The sequence below is a fragment of the Aegilops tauschii genome, chromosome 6 (genome assembly GCF_002575655.3).
Source record: "Aegilops tauschii subsp. strangulata cultivar AL8/78 chromosome 6, Aet v6.0, whole genome shotgun sequence".
NCBI classification, from domain to species: Eukaryota; Viridiplantae; Streptophyta; class Magnoliopsida; order Poales; family Poaceae; genus Aegilops; species Aegilops tauschii.
In genome coordinates this window covers 403,770,690-403,785,653 of record NC_053040.3, presented here as the reverse complement: position 1 = coordinate 403,785,653, position 14,964 = coordinate 403,770,690, and the positions used below count along the sequence as shown (strand labels likewise).

The window sequence follows — 14,964 nt, the reverse complement described above, 5'->3', positions numbered from 1 at the left end:
TGGCTGCCCGCATGGACTTAGTCCGGGGCGGTCCTGCCAGCAGGAAGGAGCTCCTCCACACGGCGCCGCCTCTGACATTCGTCTCGTCTTCAGCCTCGTATGCACCGGCCGTTTTGGCCACTGCTCGCCGTCTGCCTACCACTGAGGAGTTCGACCGAGTCATCGCTCCTACTCCAGTCAGAGCCGCACCGCCTGCCGCACGCGCTCTACCACCAGTCGCCCCCGCACCATCACCGCAGCGCAGCGTCCCGCGCCAGGAGCCAGCTAGAGAGGAGGAGGTTGATTCTCCTGGACCGCTGAGCCTTGCCATCGGCAAGGGGAGGGATATCTTCACCATCTCCGACTGAGAGCACCGAGTAGCCGCGTGTTATGCCTGCTTGTATGATGTGTTGTTTTATCTGTGCGCTAGTTTGTATTGGTGTGTTTGCTGCCTTCTGGAGTAGTACGCTAGTTTTAATAACATGTCAGGATTGTGTACGCACATCCTGAGTGCTGTATCTTGTGTTTGCTTTGCGCATGTAAGATTTATGTTAAGCACTTCTTCTCTACAAGAAATCATTTGTGTTTCTTTGAAAACCTTGAAGCCTTTTTATTTTTGCCTTTGCGAGATTTTTGTGCTACACAGTTTTCTCATGGGTTTTGCAAATAATACCCCAGACTGGAAAAATGTCTCGCCCATGGACTCGCTCCATGCCCAATCAGCCAGAAGAGGTTTACGGGACACAGACCAGCAACAATTTCACTCAGGGTCAGTCCAGCCAACAAGACAGCGAAGCGGCACTGTCACAAGTATGCCGTCTCTTCGAGCAAAGCTAGCAACAACACCAAGAAATGATGAACCATGTCATCAACATGGGAAACCACCGTGAACCCTATCAACCCCATTCCAAGTTATCTGAATTACAGAAGACTCGCCCCTCAACTTTTGCTCACACCGACAGACCGCTGGAAGCCGATGATTGGCTTCGTGAGATTGAAAGGAAACTGATTATTGCTCAGTGTTCAGATCATGAGAAGGTGCTTTATGCACCACACTATCTTACTGGAGCAGCCGCAGCATGGTGGGAAAACTTCCTACACATGCATCCCAGGGAACACAACATCACCTGGGAAGAGTTCAAGGAAGGCTTCCGTGGGGCACACATCCCCAGGAGCATCCTAAAGATCAAGAAGAGAGAGTTTGATGACCTGAAGCAAAGAGGCATGTCAGTGACCGAGTACAATGGTCAATTCACCCAGCTGTCTCGTTATGCCTACGACGAGCACATGACAGAAAGCAAGAAGATGGAAAAATTCTTGGACGGCCTGGCACCAGCGTTAAGATGCCAACTGATCGTGCACACCTTTCCGGATTTTAAGACGCTGGTGGACAAGGCCATCACCTTGGAGAATGAGCGCCATAGTCTGGAAGATATCCGCAAGCGGAAGAGGGACAAGACGACTCTTGCCCGCAGCAACCGAGGCAAGACTGAGGTCCCAAGGACAGACACAAGGAGATCCACGACTACTGAGTCAAGACCCGTCGGACAGTTTCATGCCAGGGACAAGGAGTTCACATACCGTCCAGGGGTCACCTGCTATGCTTGTGGTCAACAAGGGCATTATGCTAAACAGTGCCTGAAGCCACGAGACTCAGCACCCAAGCCGAACAATGGTGGGAGCAATCCAGCCCCCAAGCGCAACAACTTCAACCCCAGCAACAACCACAGGAAGGGTCACCTGAACCATGTGACCAGGGAAGAAGCGCAGAATGCCCCAGACATCGTGCTCGGTACATTCCCTGTCAACACAGTACCTGCCACGGTTTTGTTTGATTCTGGAGCTTCCCATTCGTTCGTTTCGAAGAGTTTTGTTTCGCAACACGGTTTTCCGATACTTCCCTTGGAAAAGTCTATGATCATCAAGTCCCCCGGAAATAAGCAAATCGCTCAGGGTTACTGCCAAGGAGTGGTCATTGAGTTCGAAGGACTACAATTCCACGCGAACCTCATCGTGTTGGAAAGTAAAGGACTGGATGTCATTTTAGGAATGGACTGGTTGACCACCAACAAAGGATTCATTGGCTGTTTCAATCGGACAGTGATTCTCACTCACCATCACGGCAAGACTATAAGAGTTTCCGCCCAAGAGAGGCCACGATCGCGGTAGCCAAAACTGAACAAAATGGACATTGCAGAATTGAGAAAAGTCCCAGTGGTATGCGAGTTTCCTGATGTGTTTCCTGAAGAACTACCAGGCATGCCACCAGACCGAGAGATCGAATTCAGCATTGAACTAGCACCTGGCACCGCCCCCATCTATAAGAAGCCTTATAGAATGGCACCCTCAGAATTGGTGGAGTTGAAGAAGCAGATAAAGGAATTGTTGGACAAAGGATTTATTCGAGCCAGCTCCTCACCCTGGGGTTCGCCTGTGTTGTTCGCTAAGAAGAAAGATGGGACACTAAGGCTGTGCATAGACTATCGAGCCCTCAATATGGTCACCATCGAAAACAAATATCCGATGCCACGAATAAATGATTTGTTTGACCAGCTCGCACAGGCCAAGGTATTCTCAAAAATTGATTTGAGATCGGGATATCACCAATTGAAGGTACGGACGGAAGATATTCCCAAGACAGCTTTCACTTCCAGATATGGGTTATACGAGTTTACAGTGATGCCTTTTGGACTAACGAACGCCCCCGCATATTTCGTCCACCTCCTGAACAAAGTATTCATGAAATTCATGGACAAATTTGTGGTGGTATTTATCGATGACATTCTGGTTTACTCGAGGACACCAGAAGAGCATGTTGAACACCTCAGAATTGTTTTGGGAGAATTGAGGAAACATCAGTTGTACGCCAAATTTAGCAAGTGTGAATTTTGGCTAAGACAAGTTGGTTTCTTAGGCCATATACTGAACCAAGAAGGCGTGGCCGTAGACCCGGAAAAAGTCAAAGCCATACTGGACTGGAAGCCACCCGCCAATGTTACAGATGTGCGGAGTTTCCTAGGAATGGTCGGATATTACAGGAGATTTATTGAAGGATTCTCCACTGTGGAAAAACCTATAACACAGTTGCTCAAGAAGGACAAGAAATTTGTATGGACGGAAGCATGCGAGCAGAGCTTCCAAGAACTAAAGAAGAAGCTGACGACCGCACCGGTATTAACTGTGCCAGACATACACAAGAGCTTTGAAGTGTATTGTGACGCGTCCCGAAAAGGTCTCGGATGTGTACTAATGCAGGATGGCAAAGTTGTCGCATATGCCTCCAGGCAGCTGCGAAAACATGAGGAAAATTACCCAACACATGACCTGGAGCTAGCAGCACTTATACATGCACTCAAGGAGTGGAGGCACTTTCTGTTGGGAAATCGCTGTGAAATATATACGGACCATAAGAGCCTCAAATATATTTTCACACAGCCAGAGCTGAATTTACGCCAACGACGCTGGTTGGAACTAGTCAAGGACTATGACGTCGGTATTCACTACCACCCAGGGAAAGCAAATGTAGTGGCCGATGCCCTTAGTCGAAACCCCAGCCCGGACAGTGACGGTCAGCAAAATTTGAGACCTGAGTTTCAGCGAGAGTTCACCAGACTCAACATGATGTTAGTCTCTGAGGGAACCGTATCGAACCTGGAGATACAACCCACCCTGGTGGAACAAATTAAGAAGGCTCAACAGGGACATCCCAGCATCGAAGGCATAAAGAAGAAAATGAATCTTAGTAAGACTTCAGAATTCGTCACAGACAGTGAAGGGACATTATGGTACCGAGACAGACTTTGCGTACCTGACATTGAGGAACTCAAGCAACAGATCTTGACGGAAAGCCACACCGCTCCTTACTCGATCCATCCTGGAGGAACCAAAATGTACAAGGACATTCAGGAAAGATTTTGGTGGCACGGTATGAAGAGAGATATAGCCACATTCATTGCTTGTTGCGATTCATGTCAACGCATCAAGGCCGAGCATCAAAAGCCAGCAGGGCTACTCCAGCCTAACAGGATACCAGAGTGGAAATGGGATGAAATAGGAATGGACTTCATTGTCGGATTACCCCGATCACAACGTGGGGATGATGCTATATGGGTCATCACAGACCGACTAACCAAGGTTGCGCATTTCATTCCCGTGAAGACTACCTACTCCACACAGAGACTGGCAAAACTTTATCTCTCCCGTATAGTTTGCTTGCACGGAGTCCCAAAGACTATAATATCAGACCGAGGCACCCAATTCGTCTCCAAATTTTGGGATCACCTACAACAAGCTCTGGGCACGCAGCTAGCTTTCAGTACAGCATACCACCCTCAGACTGACGGACAAACAGAACGTGTGAACCAAATCCTAGAGGATATGCTAAGAGCCTGTGTGCTCACCTATGGATCCAGTTGGGAAGAAAGTTTGCCGTATGCCGAATTTTCTTACAACAACAGTTACCAAGCCAGCTTGCAAATGGCACCTTTTGAAGCGTTGTACGGACGGAGGTGTCGTACCCCACTGAATTGGTCAGAGACAGGTGACAGCCGTATCTTCGGCCCAGATATGCTTAAGGAGGCCGAGGAGAAAGTGAAACAAATCAGGGACAGACTCAAGACAGCACAGAGCCGACAAAAGAGCTACTATGATCAGAAGCATCGAGAGGTCAGCTTTGAACCCGGTGATTCCGTATACCTCCGAGTATCTCCTATGAGGGGTCTGCAACGGTTCAAAATTAAGGGGAAGCTAGCCCCAAGATTTATTGGACCATTTTGTGTAAAGGCACGAAGAGGCACGGTAGCCTACCAGCTAGACCTACCCAAGGAGCTGTCAGACGTCCATGACGTGTTCCACGTCTCACAGTTAAGAAAATGTGTGAGCAACCCAGAAAAACATGTACCTCATGAGGACATTGATATGCAGCCAGATCTCACCTACAGAGAAAGGCCAGTAAAGATTTTAGAAGAGTCTGAACGGAGGACCCGTCAGAAAACGACAAAGTTTTTCAGGGTTCAGTGGAGCAACCACACTGAGGATGAAGCTACATGGGAAAGGGAGGATTTCCTTCGAGCAGAGTATCCATATCTGTTTGAGGATCAGCAGAAATCTCGAGGACGAGATTTTTCCTAAGGGGGTAGGTGTTGTGACACCCAAGTTTTTATTTGGATTTTTTTAAAGATTTTATTTGACTTGAGGGGAGTGATTTGAATTTTTTTTTTCTTCAAGAGAACTCTCCCTCTCATATATTTTTCTTCATGGCAAAAGTTTTGTTTGGATTCACCCAAGATCTGCCTTTGGTCTTGGAGGTTTTTGCTTTTCACTTGGACTCAAGACAAAATGGTTTACATTTGGGAAAATAACTTTTGTAAATCTTTTTGAATTTTGCACTATGGCTTTTGGAAAGTCCTTTGCCACTTTCAACAATTCCTCCTTGCCATGGCCCTAGTGCAAATGTTCTCTCCTAACCCTTCCCTCACCTTTGGATCATGTTTTACACCAAATCCAGCAAGTTGAACCTCCCCATGTATTTATTTCCATTCAAATTCTATTCAAATAATTTTCTGTCCTCTATTCTGCCACTTGGAGATTTACAAAGGAACTCCTTTTTCTGTTTTGATTTTTGCCACCAAACCAACTCTCCCTCCTAGTCCTTTGAAACCCCAACCTAGAACTATGAAGATCCACTGGTCTTCAGTTCAAAATTTTCAAACTACACTTGCTGCAAGTTTGGACCAGATTTGTCAAATTTGGTGAAACTCATTCAAAACCTTCTCCAAAAATTCCAAGTAAAATCAGGCAGCCCCTGGGTACTTTGAGTGGTCATCTCACCAAGTTACAGCTCCAGAAAAATTTATCTCATGGCCAAAACCTCCTGTCGAACACCTGCAGTGCATGGTCATTGTCAATTTCAGTAAGTTCAGAGATTTAGTCAAGTGGCTGCTGTCGTTTTCTTCAGAAGCGGACGTCGATCTCGCCAGTGCCACCGCGTCGCCTTGCTCCTCGTCCCCGCCCTCTTGTTCCTGCACCGCACGAGCGCCTGGCGCCTTGCGGGCGTCGGCGACGAGCAGCAGAAGGTGCGCCGCCCCGTGACCGACGCCGGCAGCGGCTTTGTGGACGCCAGCGGGAGACACGGCGCCGACGACGCCACCCAGCGCCGCCCAAAACACCGGAGCTCGCCGCGTGGCCTTCCACTCCCCCACACGCGCTGCCGCTCTCGTCGTGAACCGCAGGGCGCGGAGCGCGCTCTCTGCCGCCGTTGAGCCCGTGCGGTCACCTCACCGTGGACCGACGCCATTACGCCAAGACCGACCCCGTTTAGCTGCAAAACGAGTCCAGTAACCTCCACTGATGCTGCCCGGCCGCTCAAACCCCCTGCCAATCCACTGCTCCGCCGTAATCGCTCGCCGGAGATTCTCCGTTCACGGCCACCCCGCCGATCTGCCTATAAATAGAGGCCCCGAGCTTCAACTCGAGCACCCACCAGCCCTGCACTCCCCCTAGAGCACGCCTAGCCACTGGAAGAGCCCCGAGAGGAGGTCTCCTTCCTCGACTCCGGCCGCCGCGACCCGCCACGGGATCCAGCCCGATTCGCCCCCGTGTGCGCTCCTCCGCCTCCATTCTCTTGCCAGTAGCTTCACCATGCACCCCTCTTTCTGACCCGCACTTCAATTTGAAGCTTGCAGCCCTCCACCGGAGTTCCCCATCCTCACCCGAGCCGCCGTCCGCCGGAGAAAGTGTCACCGTCGACGTAGTGCTCCCCGTTGGACGAGTCCACCACCCACCGACGCGGAAGAAGACGCTGAAGCTCTTGGTACCCTCCGTTCCTCCTAACTCGCCGTGGTTCGACGCCGGCGTCCACCGCAGTCTTCGGGCGCCGGCGAGCTTTTCAAACCTGACATGTGGACCCCGCGTGTCAGCCTCTGTTTTATTCCACCTCGAACCGTTTTCTGTTGGCGCCTTCGGGCTAATACGTTTCCTCCTTTGCGCTCGCGCATTCCCAGCCGAAGCGTTTTCTGTTTTCTCAGATAAAACCCTGGAACTTTTCTGTTTCATTACAGATAAGTCCCTGGACAGAAACCTTTATAACTTTTTAATAAAAAGGAATTTTTGAGTGATTCTTTTTCTGACAATCTCCTAATTTTGTCTAGTTTTTTATGGGATTTATTTGAAAAATATTTGGAAAAGTTTCTGTGTATGTGTTGGTTTTCACGTTAGTACCCGTTTCGTGATTGCCGTAGGTTCCGGGAGGGGTGAAGGGGCCGCGAACTTCGCCGAGCTAGACTCCGACTTCTCCGAACCAGGCAAGCATGTTTTGAACATTTGATATGACAGATGTTTTACATGTTCACGTGAGAGTTTGTGCGTGGCATATGAGTGTCGGTAAATACCTCGTTGCTTGTAAGGCAACGACCCGGTTGTCCCAAAGTTGCGATGACCTCTGATGAGAGGTGGCCTAATCATGTGGTGACATGAAGGGCAGCAAGGTGGTACTGTTGTAGCATGCCAGCCTTGCGTCATCCAACTTTCTTCGACGTTAACGTGGTTGGAGCTACGTTATCGTTCTTTTCCCGCATGTTCCAAAGTCGCGATGACCTCTGATGAGAGGTGGCCTAATCATGTGGTGACATGAAGGGCAACAAGGTGGTACTGTTGTAGCATACCAGCCTTGTGTCATCCGACTGTTCCGACGTTAACATGGTTGGGGCCGTGTTACCGTTCTTTCCCCTTTCGTGCTACCACATGTCTCATTGCCAGGATGCGGTTTAGTAAGTTGGTAACCTCTTTCCGTGTACACACCAAACAGAGAGGCCGGGATGATGGTACCTTGGCCCAGGATTAAAGCCAGTCATCCGGTCAGGGGGCATGGGTGTTTCCGGTTGGGACCGAGAGGGGGGCACCCCCTTAAAGCGCGCGTATAGAAATTTGATCCCATGCTACGCGAGGTTGTAGCCTCCCCGTCTCAAGGTTTTTCTTGAACGTCGCCGAGGGTGATCCCTGGCTTCGGATGGTTGGATTGGGTGTGTACTGGTTAGACGTGTTTCTTCCAAAACACCGTAGACGGAACTAGTCCCCGTGACTACTGAAATCCGTTGGCTGTGGTTTAGTACAAACTCTGCAGAGTCAATTCTTTCCAGATCATCGTATCCATGATCAAGTAATGAGAACATTATATCCATATCTATCCGTGTGAAAAACTTGTCCCCGGTGAACAAGCTCAAGTGGTAAAAATTCAGATTTATTGTTATTCCTGTGGATGGACTAACTTTATTTTGTGTCTCATGCTTGTGATAATTTATGTCCCCAAACTGTTGTATTAATGAGATGTAATATAAGCCCTTTATGTGATGTCGCTCAGACGTCCGACTGCGGCATGCACTGTCTTTACTTTCTGTTATAAGCCCTTTATGTGGTGTCGCCCCGACGCCCGACTGTGGCATTATTATTCAGCATTTACCTCTCGAGGAGTCTTTCAGACACTCGTTTGGCACCTGTATTATTATTCCGCATTTTCCGCTCGAGGAGTCTTTCAGACACTCGTTTGGCACCCGCATTAATATTCCGCATTTGCCGCTCGAGGAGTCTTTCAGACACTCGTTTGGCACCCGTATTACTATGCTGCAGTTTCCGCTCGAGGCGTCATTCAGACCCTCGCTTGGCACCCAGTATTTATTATCTCTATGTCTGATCGCACTGGTTAACTTATTCATATGTTTCATGTTTACTTTTGTTATACCTTATGTCCGAACTGTCTTGCGAGTACTTTCATAGTACTCACCTGGCTTGTTGATTTGGCCAGAAGTTGACGAAGGCGATCTCTTGGATGAAGAGTTTGATAGCGCGTCCGACGCCTAGAGGAGTCCCAGTCAGTCCTGCGCGATCCCGGATATTGGTCACTTGTATTGTATACGCTTCCGCCACCCGCAATAAGTCTTCTCGAGCCTCACTCCGACGCTCGATGAGCTGTAGTCTTTTGGAACCATATCACTCGCTTCGCGATGATATTTCCACCACCGTGATTATCGTGAGTTAGTAGTATGCCACCCTATCCGCCGTCCTGTTTTAGCGGCGTGCATGTAATAAATTGTTGGGCAGTCTCTGCTCAACCTTGTATTATATTTAGTACTCCTGGTATTTTTCTTCTGTGACCAAGATATTGTCTACCAGTGGGAAGGAATTCTTCCTCGCTGGTCTGTAAAAGGGATTGGTCTCTCAATAATTATTTTATTGAAAAACCGGTCGTGACAGGTTCGGGGGCTACTGAGGGAGTCCTGGACTAAGGGCTCCTCGGGCGTCCGGCCAGCTATCTGTTGGGCCGGATTGATGGGCTATGAAGACATGAAGACCGAAGACTATACCCATGTCCGTATTGGACTCTACTTGGCGTGGAGGCAAGCTAGGCGACCGATTATGAAGATTTCCTCCTATGTAACCGACTCCATGTAACCCTAGATCTCTCCGGTGTCTATATAAACCGGAGGGCATAGTCCGGATAGGACAGATTCATGACCATATACTCATAGGCTAGACTTCTAGGGTTTAGCCATTACGATCTCGTGGTAGATCAACTCTTGTAAACACTCATATTCATCAAGATCAATCAAGCATGAAGTAGGGTATTACCTCCATAGAGAGGGCCCGAACCTGGGTAAACATTGTGTCCCCCCCTCCTGTTACCATCGATCCTAGACGCACAGTTCGGGACCCCCTACCCGAGATCCGCTTGTTTTGACACAGACACCCAGTGCCTGTGAAGAAGGCCCGCCTGTGAAGAATCGCCGCCCGTGACACTCTCACGTAATAATGAGTGGGGTTGTACATGCCCGGGAGTCTCAGGAGTGCCGCCCTCGGGCCTCGGGGGCTCCCTCCCACGCCTAGTGGTAGCACATAGCTCCGCGTTGGTGAGAAGACTTGAAGACTAGACTAGGTGCCGGACGCAGCTTTTCATTTGCTTTCCGTAGTTGGCTCGCCTTCTTTTAATCGAAGTTTGCTTCTGCTGTTCCTTGCTGATTTGGTTCCGTCGCCGTTTGCCGCTATTTCCGACTCTAGTTCACCTGTGTTCTCTTTCTCGCATACCTCGCGAGGGGGCTAGGCAGGTGCCCTCGCGAGCGTTTCTCCTTCTGTGTTTTTCCTTCTCTCTGCCTTCCGTCTGCTTTCTCGCGAGGTACCCTCGTTCGAGCCCACAAGCTGGCGCATCTCTCCTAATCCGTGCCCCTCGGGTACCGTGATATGAAGCGCTGGGTCAAGGCTCGGGTGAACGGTAAGTCTCCTAGTGAGCTTCCTAACGAATTTTTTGCAGTTCCTGAGCGACCACTAAGTCAAGACGGGCACAAGGAAACAAGTGCCTCGTGAAGAGGAAGCTGCCCCGAACGCGCCAAGCTAAGTTATCTCTGCATGAAATAACTACACAGCACGAAAACAACAAGCATAGCGTAATGATTGAGGAATCATAGTTCGATACATGCCGCTCCGGGCCCATACTGGTTTCATTTTGATGCAGGAAAGAAAAGAAGAACAAAACAAAAACGGCACTCGCCCCTGCAGCGGTCCACGTGGGCAGGCCCCTGGCGATGTCCCGAGCTTAGCCGGATCCCTCCTCGCGCTTCACTGATGCGCGGTGACGAGACGACCCGCTACCACCTTCGAAGAGAGAGTGGCGGCTGGTCGTAGCCGCCGCTGCTGGAGCTGTCGCCGAGAGAAGAGCCATCGTAGCTGGACGAGGCGCGGCCGGCGGGCTCGCCCTCGTCGCGGCCGCCGCCGAGGCCGAGCACCTCCTCGCCGTCGTTCATCTCGGGGCAGCACCCGGCGCGGCGACCATCTTCCCCAAACACCCTCACGTAGAGGGTCGCGTTGCCGTCGTACTTGAAATGGAGGGTGCACCGCCTGCCTAGGCCGCGCACGCGGGCGTACGTCTGCCAACCGCGGGCCAGAGCTATGTTGCCCGCGGCGAAGACCTCAACCACGACCCAAGAGGCCCTGCTGCAGCAGCCGTCCGCCTGCAGCCAGAGCCCGCCTGGACCAGGGGCTGGCAGCTCATCGACGAAGAAGCGCGGAAGCTGAAGCCAGTTGCCAGCCGGATCCTCCGACCAGACAACGAACTCCGGCAGCACCTCTGCCGGGTGGAAGCGCGGCCGGGGAGGCCGCGCAACCACGACACGTCTCCCTTCATCGACGGGACTCCCACGACTAGAACGACCCCTGCCACGCGCAGCGGCGCCCCCGTGGGAGTGGGGGGGCACGGCGGGGGTCGCGGTGTGCTTACGGGGACGGCCACGTCCGCGCTTGGGCGCCGGGGAGCCGGGCCCCTCGCGAGGGGCCTTTCCTTTCTCTGCGGCGGAGAACCTCTTCGACGGCGCCATTGGAGTCGGTGGTGGAGCAGAAGAGGAAGATGCAGACGGAGCGGGAAGAAATGGGCGATGGGGGCTCTGCCCCCTCCTCATTTATAGCAGAAGAAGGCCAACCAGCGCCCCTCACGATCACAGGTAATGATGGTTTTCCTTGCATGTCGCAGGGACTTGTCAAGTCGGGCAGTTGCCGGGGCAGCGTGGGGAAGCGGAGACGCCCGCATCCAATCAACCGCCACGCATCGACCGAGGCCGCAGGATTTTGGGGCCCGCGGCGCTCCGCGCTTGACCTTTGACTTCGCCTCGAAGCCAAGCCCGAGCGCGCCTTGGGCCCAGGGGCTACTGTCGGTGTTCTGGGAATGGGGGTCCCCAGACTTTCCTGCATGCGGCCCACGGCGTGGCTGTGCAAGCAGGCCTGTACGGCCCATCTTCATCAACAAGGCATTCAAGACCCTCACGAGGGGCCAAGCCTCGCGAGGGGACGATGCAAGGCCTCCTCAGGAGCGGCCTCGCCAGGCAGGCTCACGAGGGGCGGAGAGATCAAGGCAAGGCAAACCTCACGAGGTCCTTGTGACGTGAGCCATGACGATCGAGACCAGGCGGGCGCCAGCGTGCGCAGCGTCCTTATTTCCTCTTTGGTGCTAAAGAGGCAAGCGCAGGCACGGAGTATCGAGGCATCAAGCTAAGGTTTCCATATCGGTGCAACGAGACCAAGACTAGAAGGACAGCAAGACGGAGGTCACCATGGGGCCCAAGGCGGCATCACCACCAGAGCCTTTTGCAGGCGAAGACTACTTTTGTCAGGATAAGCTGTACTAGTTGTCCCCTTTCAAATTGGCCGTTGTTGGCTCCCTTCCCGCTCAATATTTGGGGAGAGGAACAGGGCCTCTATAAATAGGACTAGCAACCACAGTAGGAGATGACTGATTCAGAGGCATCTCACCTAATCCTTAGCCACACACCGAGCGCAAGAACACCTCGACCTCAGGAGGCTGTTCTTCCCCTCACGAGCCTACATGCCTTCTCTGCGACCAGGAGCCCGAGACGATGCAACATCTTCTCGCGGGCTGCTCCTTCTCCCGCCAAGTTTGGCACGAGGTCATCTCTTGGTGCCGCTCCACCGCCGCGCTCCCGGGACAAGACAATGAGTTCATCACTTGGCTCAACTCTGCCTTCGCCGCCACTCCGCGCTGTCGACGTGGGCTCGCCTCCATCACCATCCTCACGGCTTGGTGGCTCTGGAAGCACCGGAACGGCTGCATCTTCAACGGCGACTGCCCTTCAGTCACCCGAGCCGTCAACGACATCCGGGAAGAGGCAAGACTATGGACACGCGCGGGCGCCACAGGTCTAGCATTCATCATGTCAGAGACGTAGCCTAGGGTCTTTGTGGCTGGCGCACCCACTTCCCTAGTGCGCCACGGCTGCCATTGCACGCCTTCCATGTGTACAGGCTCGGCAGCCCCTCCCTCTCATCTCATACTTGTATAATTGCTACCTTCTGCCTATCAATGCAATGCCTTTTGCGTATTTGCGAAAAAAAAGATGGGTTGTTTAGCCTTAGTGCATTGGCTCGCTGAACCACTAATTATGCATCCTCATAGTATATGAATCGATTCATTGCGCATCGATTTCCTAATATGCAAGTTCATGCTCATAGTATAGTAATCTGAAAAAACTGAATATAAATTGAAATTGAGGCGAGGGAGTCAGATAGTGCGGTTCATGTTCAAAACTTGCGTAGGAGGACGCACGAGTCAACTACGAAGTGGACCGACCTCTTAATTTCCAGCCGGCAGCGGACGGAGGACGCCAGCAACGGGACGCGCCGACGCCCAACGCCTACGTACCCACATCGGCGCGTACCCCAACCACCCCCGCCTCGTTGACGTACTACGTCGTCCTCCTCCCTTCAGTTACCACCCAGACAGTAATCGCTTGCTAAAGATAAAAGAGATTTGACTGCGAACGCCTGTGCAGCGCATTGATGTGCTTCCTCGCCGGCGACCCTGCCCGTAGGTGAGAAGCGAACAAAGGAGCACACCGGCGCGGGGGTGCCGAGTTTAAACCCCGCCGGTAACGCCTGCAGGGCTCGCCGGAGCTGCAATGTGGCGGCCTCAACTCGTTCTCCGCGCGCCACGGCGGCAGCATGCACCTTGGCATGGCACGTCCGTCCAGGCTGGCGCAGCCCAGCCCGCGGACGCCTATAAATGCAGGTGCCCAGGCCACAAGCCGCTCCCACCACAACGCACACACACTGAGTAAGTGAGTAAGTAAAGTGAGTAACAGGTTGGACGATGGGAGGGAGCAGCAAGAAACGTGGTATGGAACTGCTCCGGGAGATTACGCCCACGTTTAAAACCAGAGTTACTAGTTGTTCATGGTAGCTTTGTCACTGGTTTGCGTTTCAGGTGGGCAGCGCGGCGAGGGCGACGGGGAGAACCCGGCGGCGGAGGGGGGCAGCGCGCTGCCGATGGCCAACGTCGTGCGCCTGATGAGGCGGGTGCTGCCGTCCAACGTCAAGATCGCCGAGACCGCGAAGCAGCTCACCCACGACTGCGCGGTCGAGTTCGTCGGCTTCGTCGGCGGCGAGGCGTCCGAGCGGGCCAGGTCTGAGCACCGCCGCACCGTCGCGCCGGAGGACTTCACCTGGTCCTGCCAGAGCCTCGGGTTCGACAGCTACGTCCAGCCCATGGAGACCTACCTCCGCGGCTACCGCGAGTACGACATCGCCCGTGGCAGGAGCAGCCGCGGGGCGCGCCCTCCTGCGCCGCCGGCGATGGCATCGTTCCTGCCGCCTGGACAGCCAGTGACGGTCACCGAAGAGGAGCTGGAGTTCCTGCGGTCGGTGGTCCCTCCGCCGCCGGAAGGATATTAGCGGTGCCGGTACGGCTGGCAAACTCGTCGGTCTCAGGCGCAGGCGCAGGCGCATGCGCTGCTATAAATGTACACATAAGGTGTACGCCAGGATGTAGCGTTGTTTTGCTTGAAGAAAATCCGCGATGTATCCATAAGGCAATAATAATATCTTTAGAGCTGTCCCTGCAGTTTGCGAATGTCTTCAAAAGATATAATCGACCACCCACGATATATCCATGGAAATATATGCCTGATAAGAACTAGAAACAGGGTAAAACTAAATAAACACTATATTTAAAAGTTTCTAAAAGTTCTTGAAGTATATTTGGGAGGTGATATTCTACAAACGTGCAAAAAACAAAATCCTTTCATGTAAAAAAAATCTTAGCTCTAAAAAATATTGTAGTTTGAACCTCAAATTTCAAAATTTTATAGAACATGACCTTTCTGCCATATCATAGTTTTTTCGAGAGAATTCTTTCAAAAGCACTAAGATGTGGTTTCTATAAAATTTTCATTGCAACTTAGTTTTCATCAAATGCTTTCTTCAAATTATAGGAATATCTACAAACGGCAGGTGAGAGAGGAGAGGATCCTCCCATGGCAACATGTGTCACACGTGATGCAGGGAGCGTTTATTCGTTCATTTATGGTTTTCTATTTTTATTGTTTTCTTTCGTCATTTTCGCTTAGTTGTGAGTAGATTTTTTTTAGCATCTTATAAAATGAAATTATTTTATTTTATTTTTTCGCTTAGTTGTCTTTGATGGAGCACGGCCGTTGA

General features: G+C 51.8%; 1 protein-coding gene across 1 annotated transcript; it reads left to right on the top strand.

Annotated features, from left to right (window-relative positions):
• Positions 1-13,565: 13,565 nt before the first annotated feature.
• On the top strand, positions 13,566-14,368 carry LOC109761196 (nuclear transcription factor Y subunit B-1-like). The gene is made up of 2 exons (XM_020320000.4): positions 13,566-13,643; positions 13,733-14,368. The coding sequence occupies exons 1-2, from the start codon at positions 13,619-13,621 to the stop codon at positions 14,197-14,199; spliced, it is 492 nt and encodes a 163-aa protein (XP_020175589.1). The 5' UTR covers positions 13,566-13,618; the 3' UTR covers positions 14,200-14,368.
• The last annotated feature ends 596 nt before the right edge of the window (positions 14,369-14,964 follow it).

Excerpts from the sequence above, each read along its gene's own strand:
- LOC109761196 (XM_020320000.4), top strand. The coding sequence starts at position 13,619 with ATGGGAGGGAGCAGCAAGAAACGTG. Across the intron at positions 13,644-13,732 it reads AGGGAGCAGCAAGAAACGTG|GTGGGCAGCGCGGCGAGGGC; the intron begins GTATGGAACTGC and ends TTTGCGTTTCAG.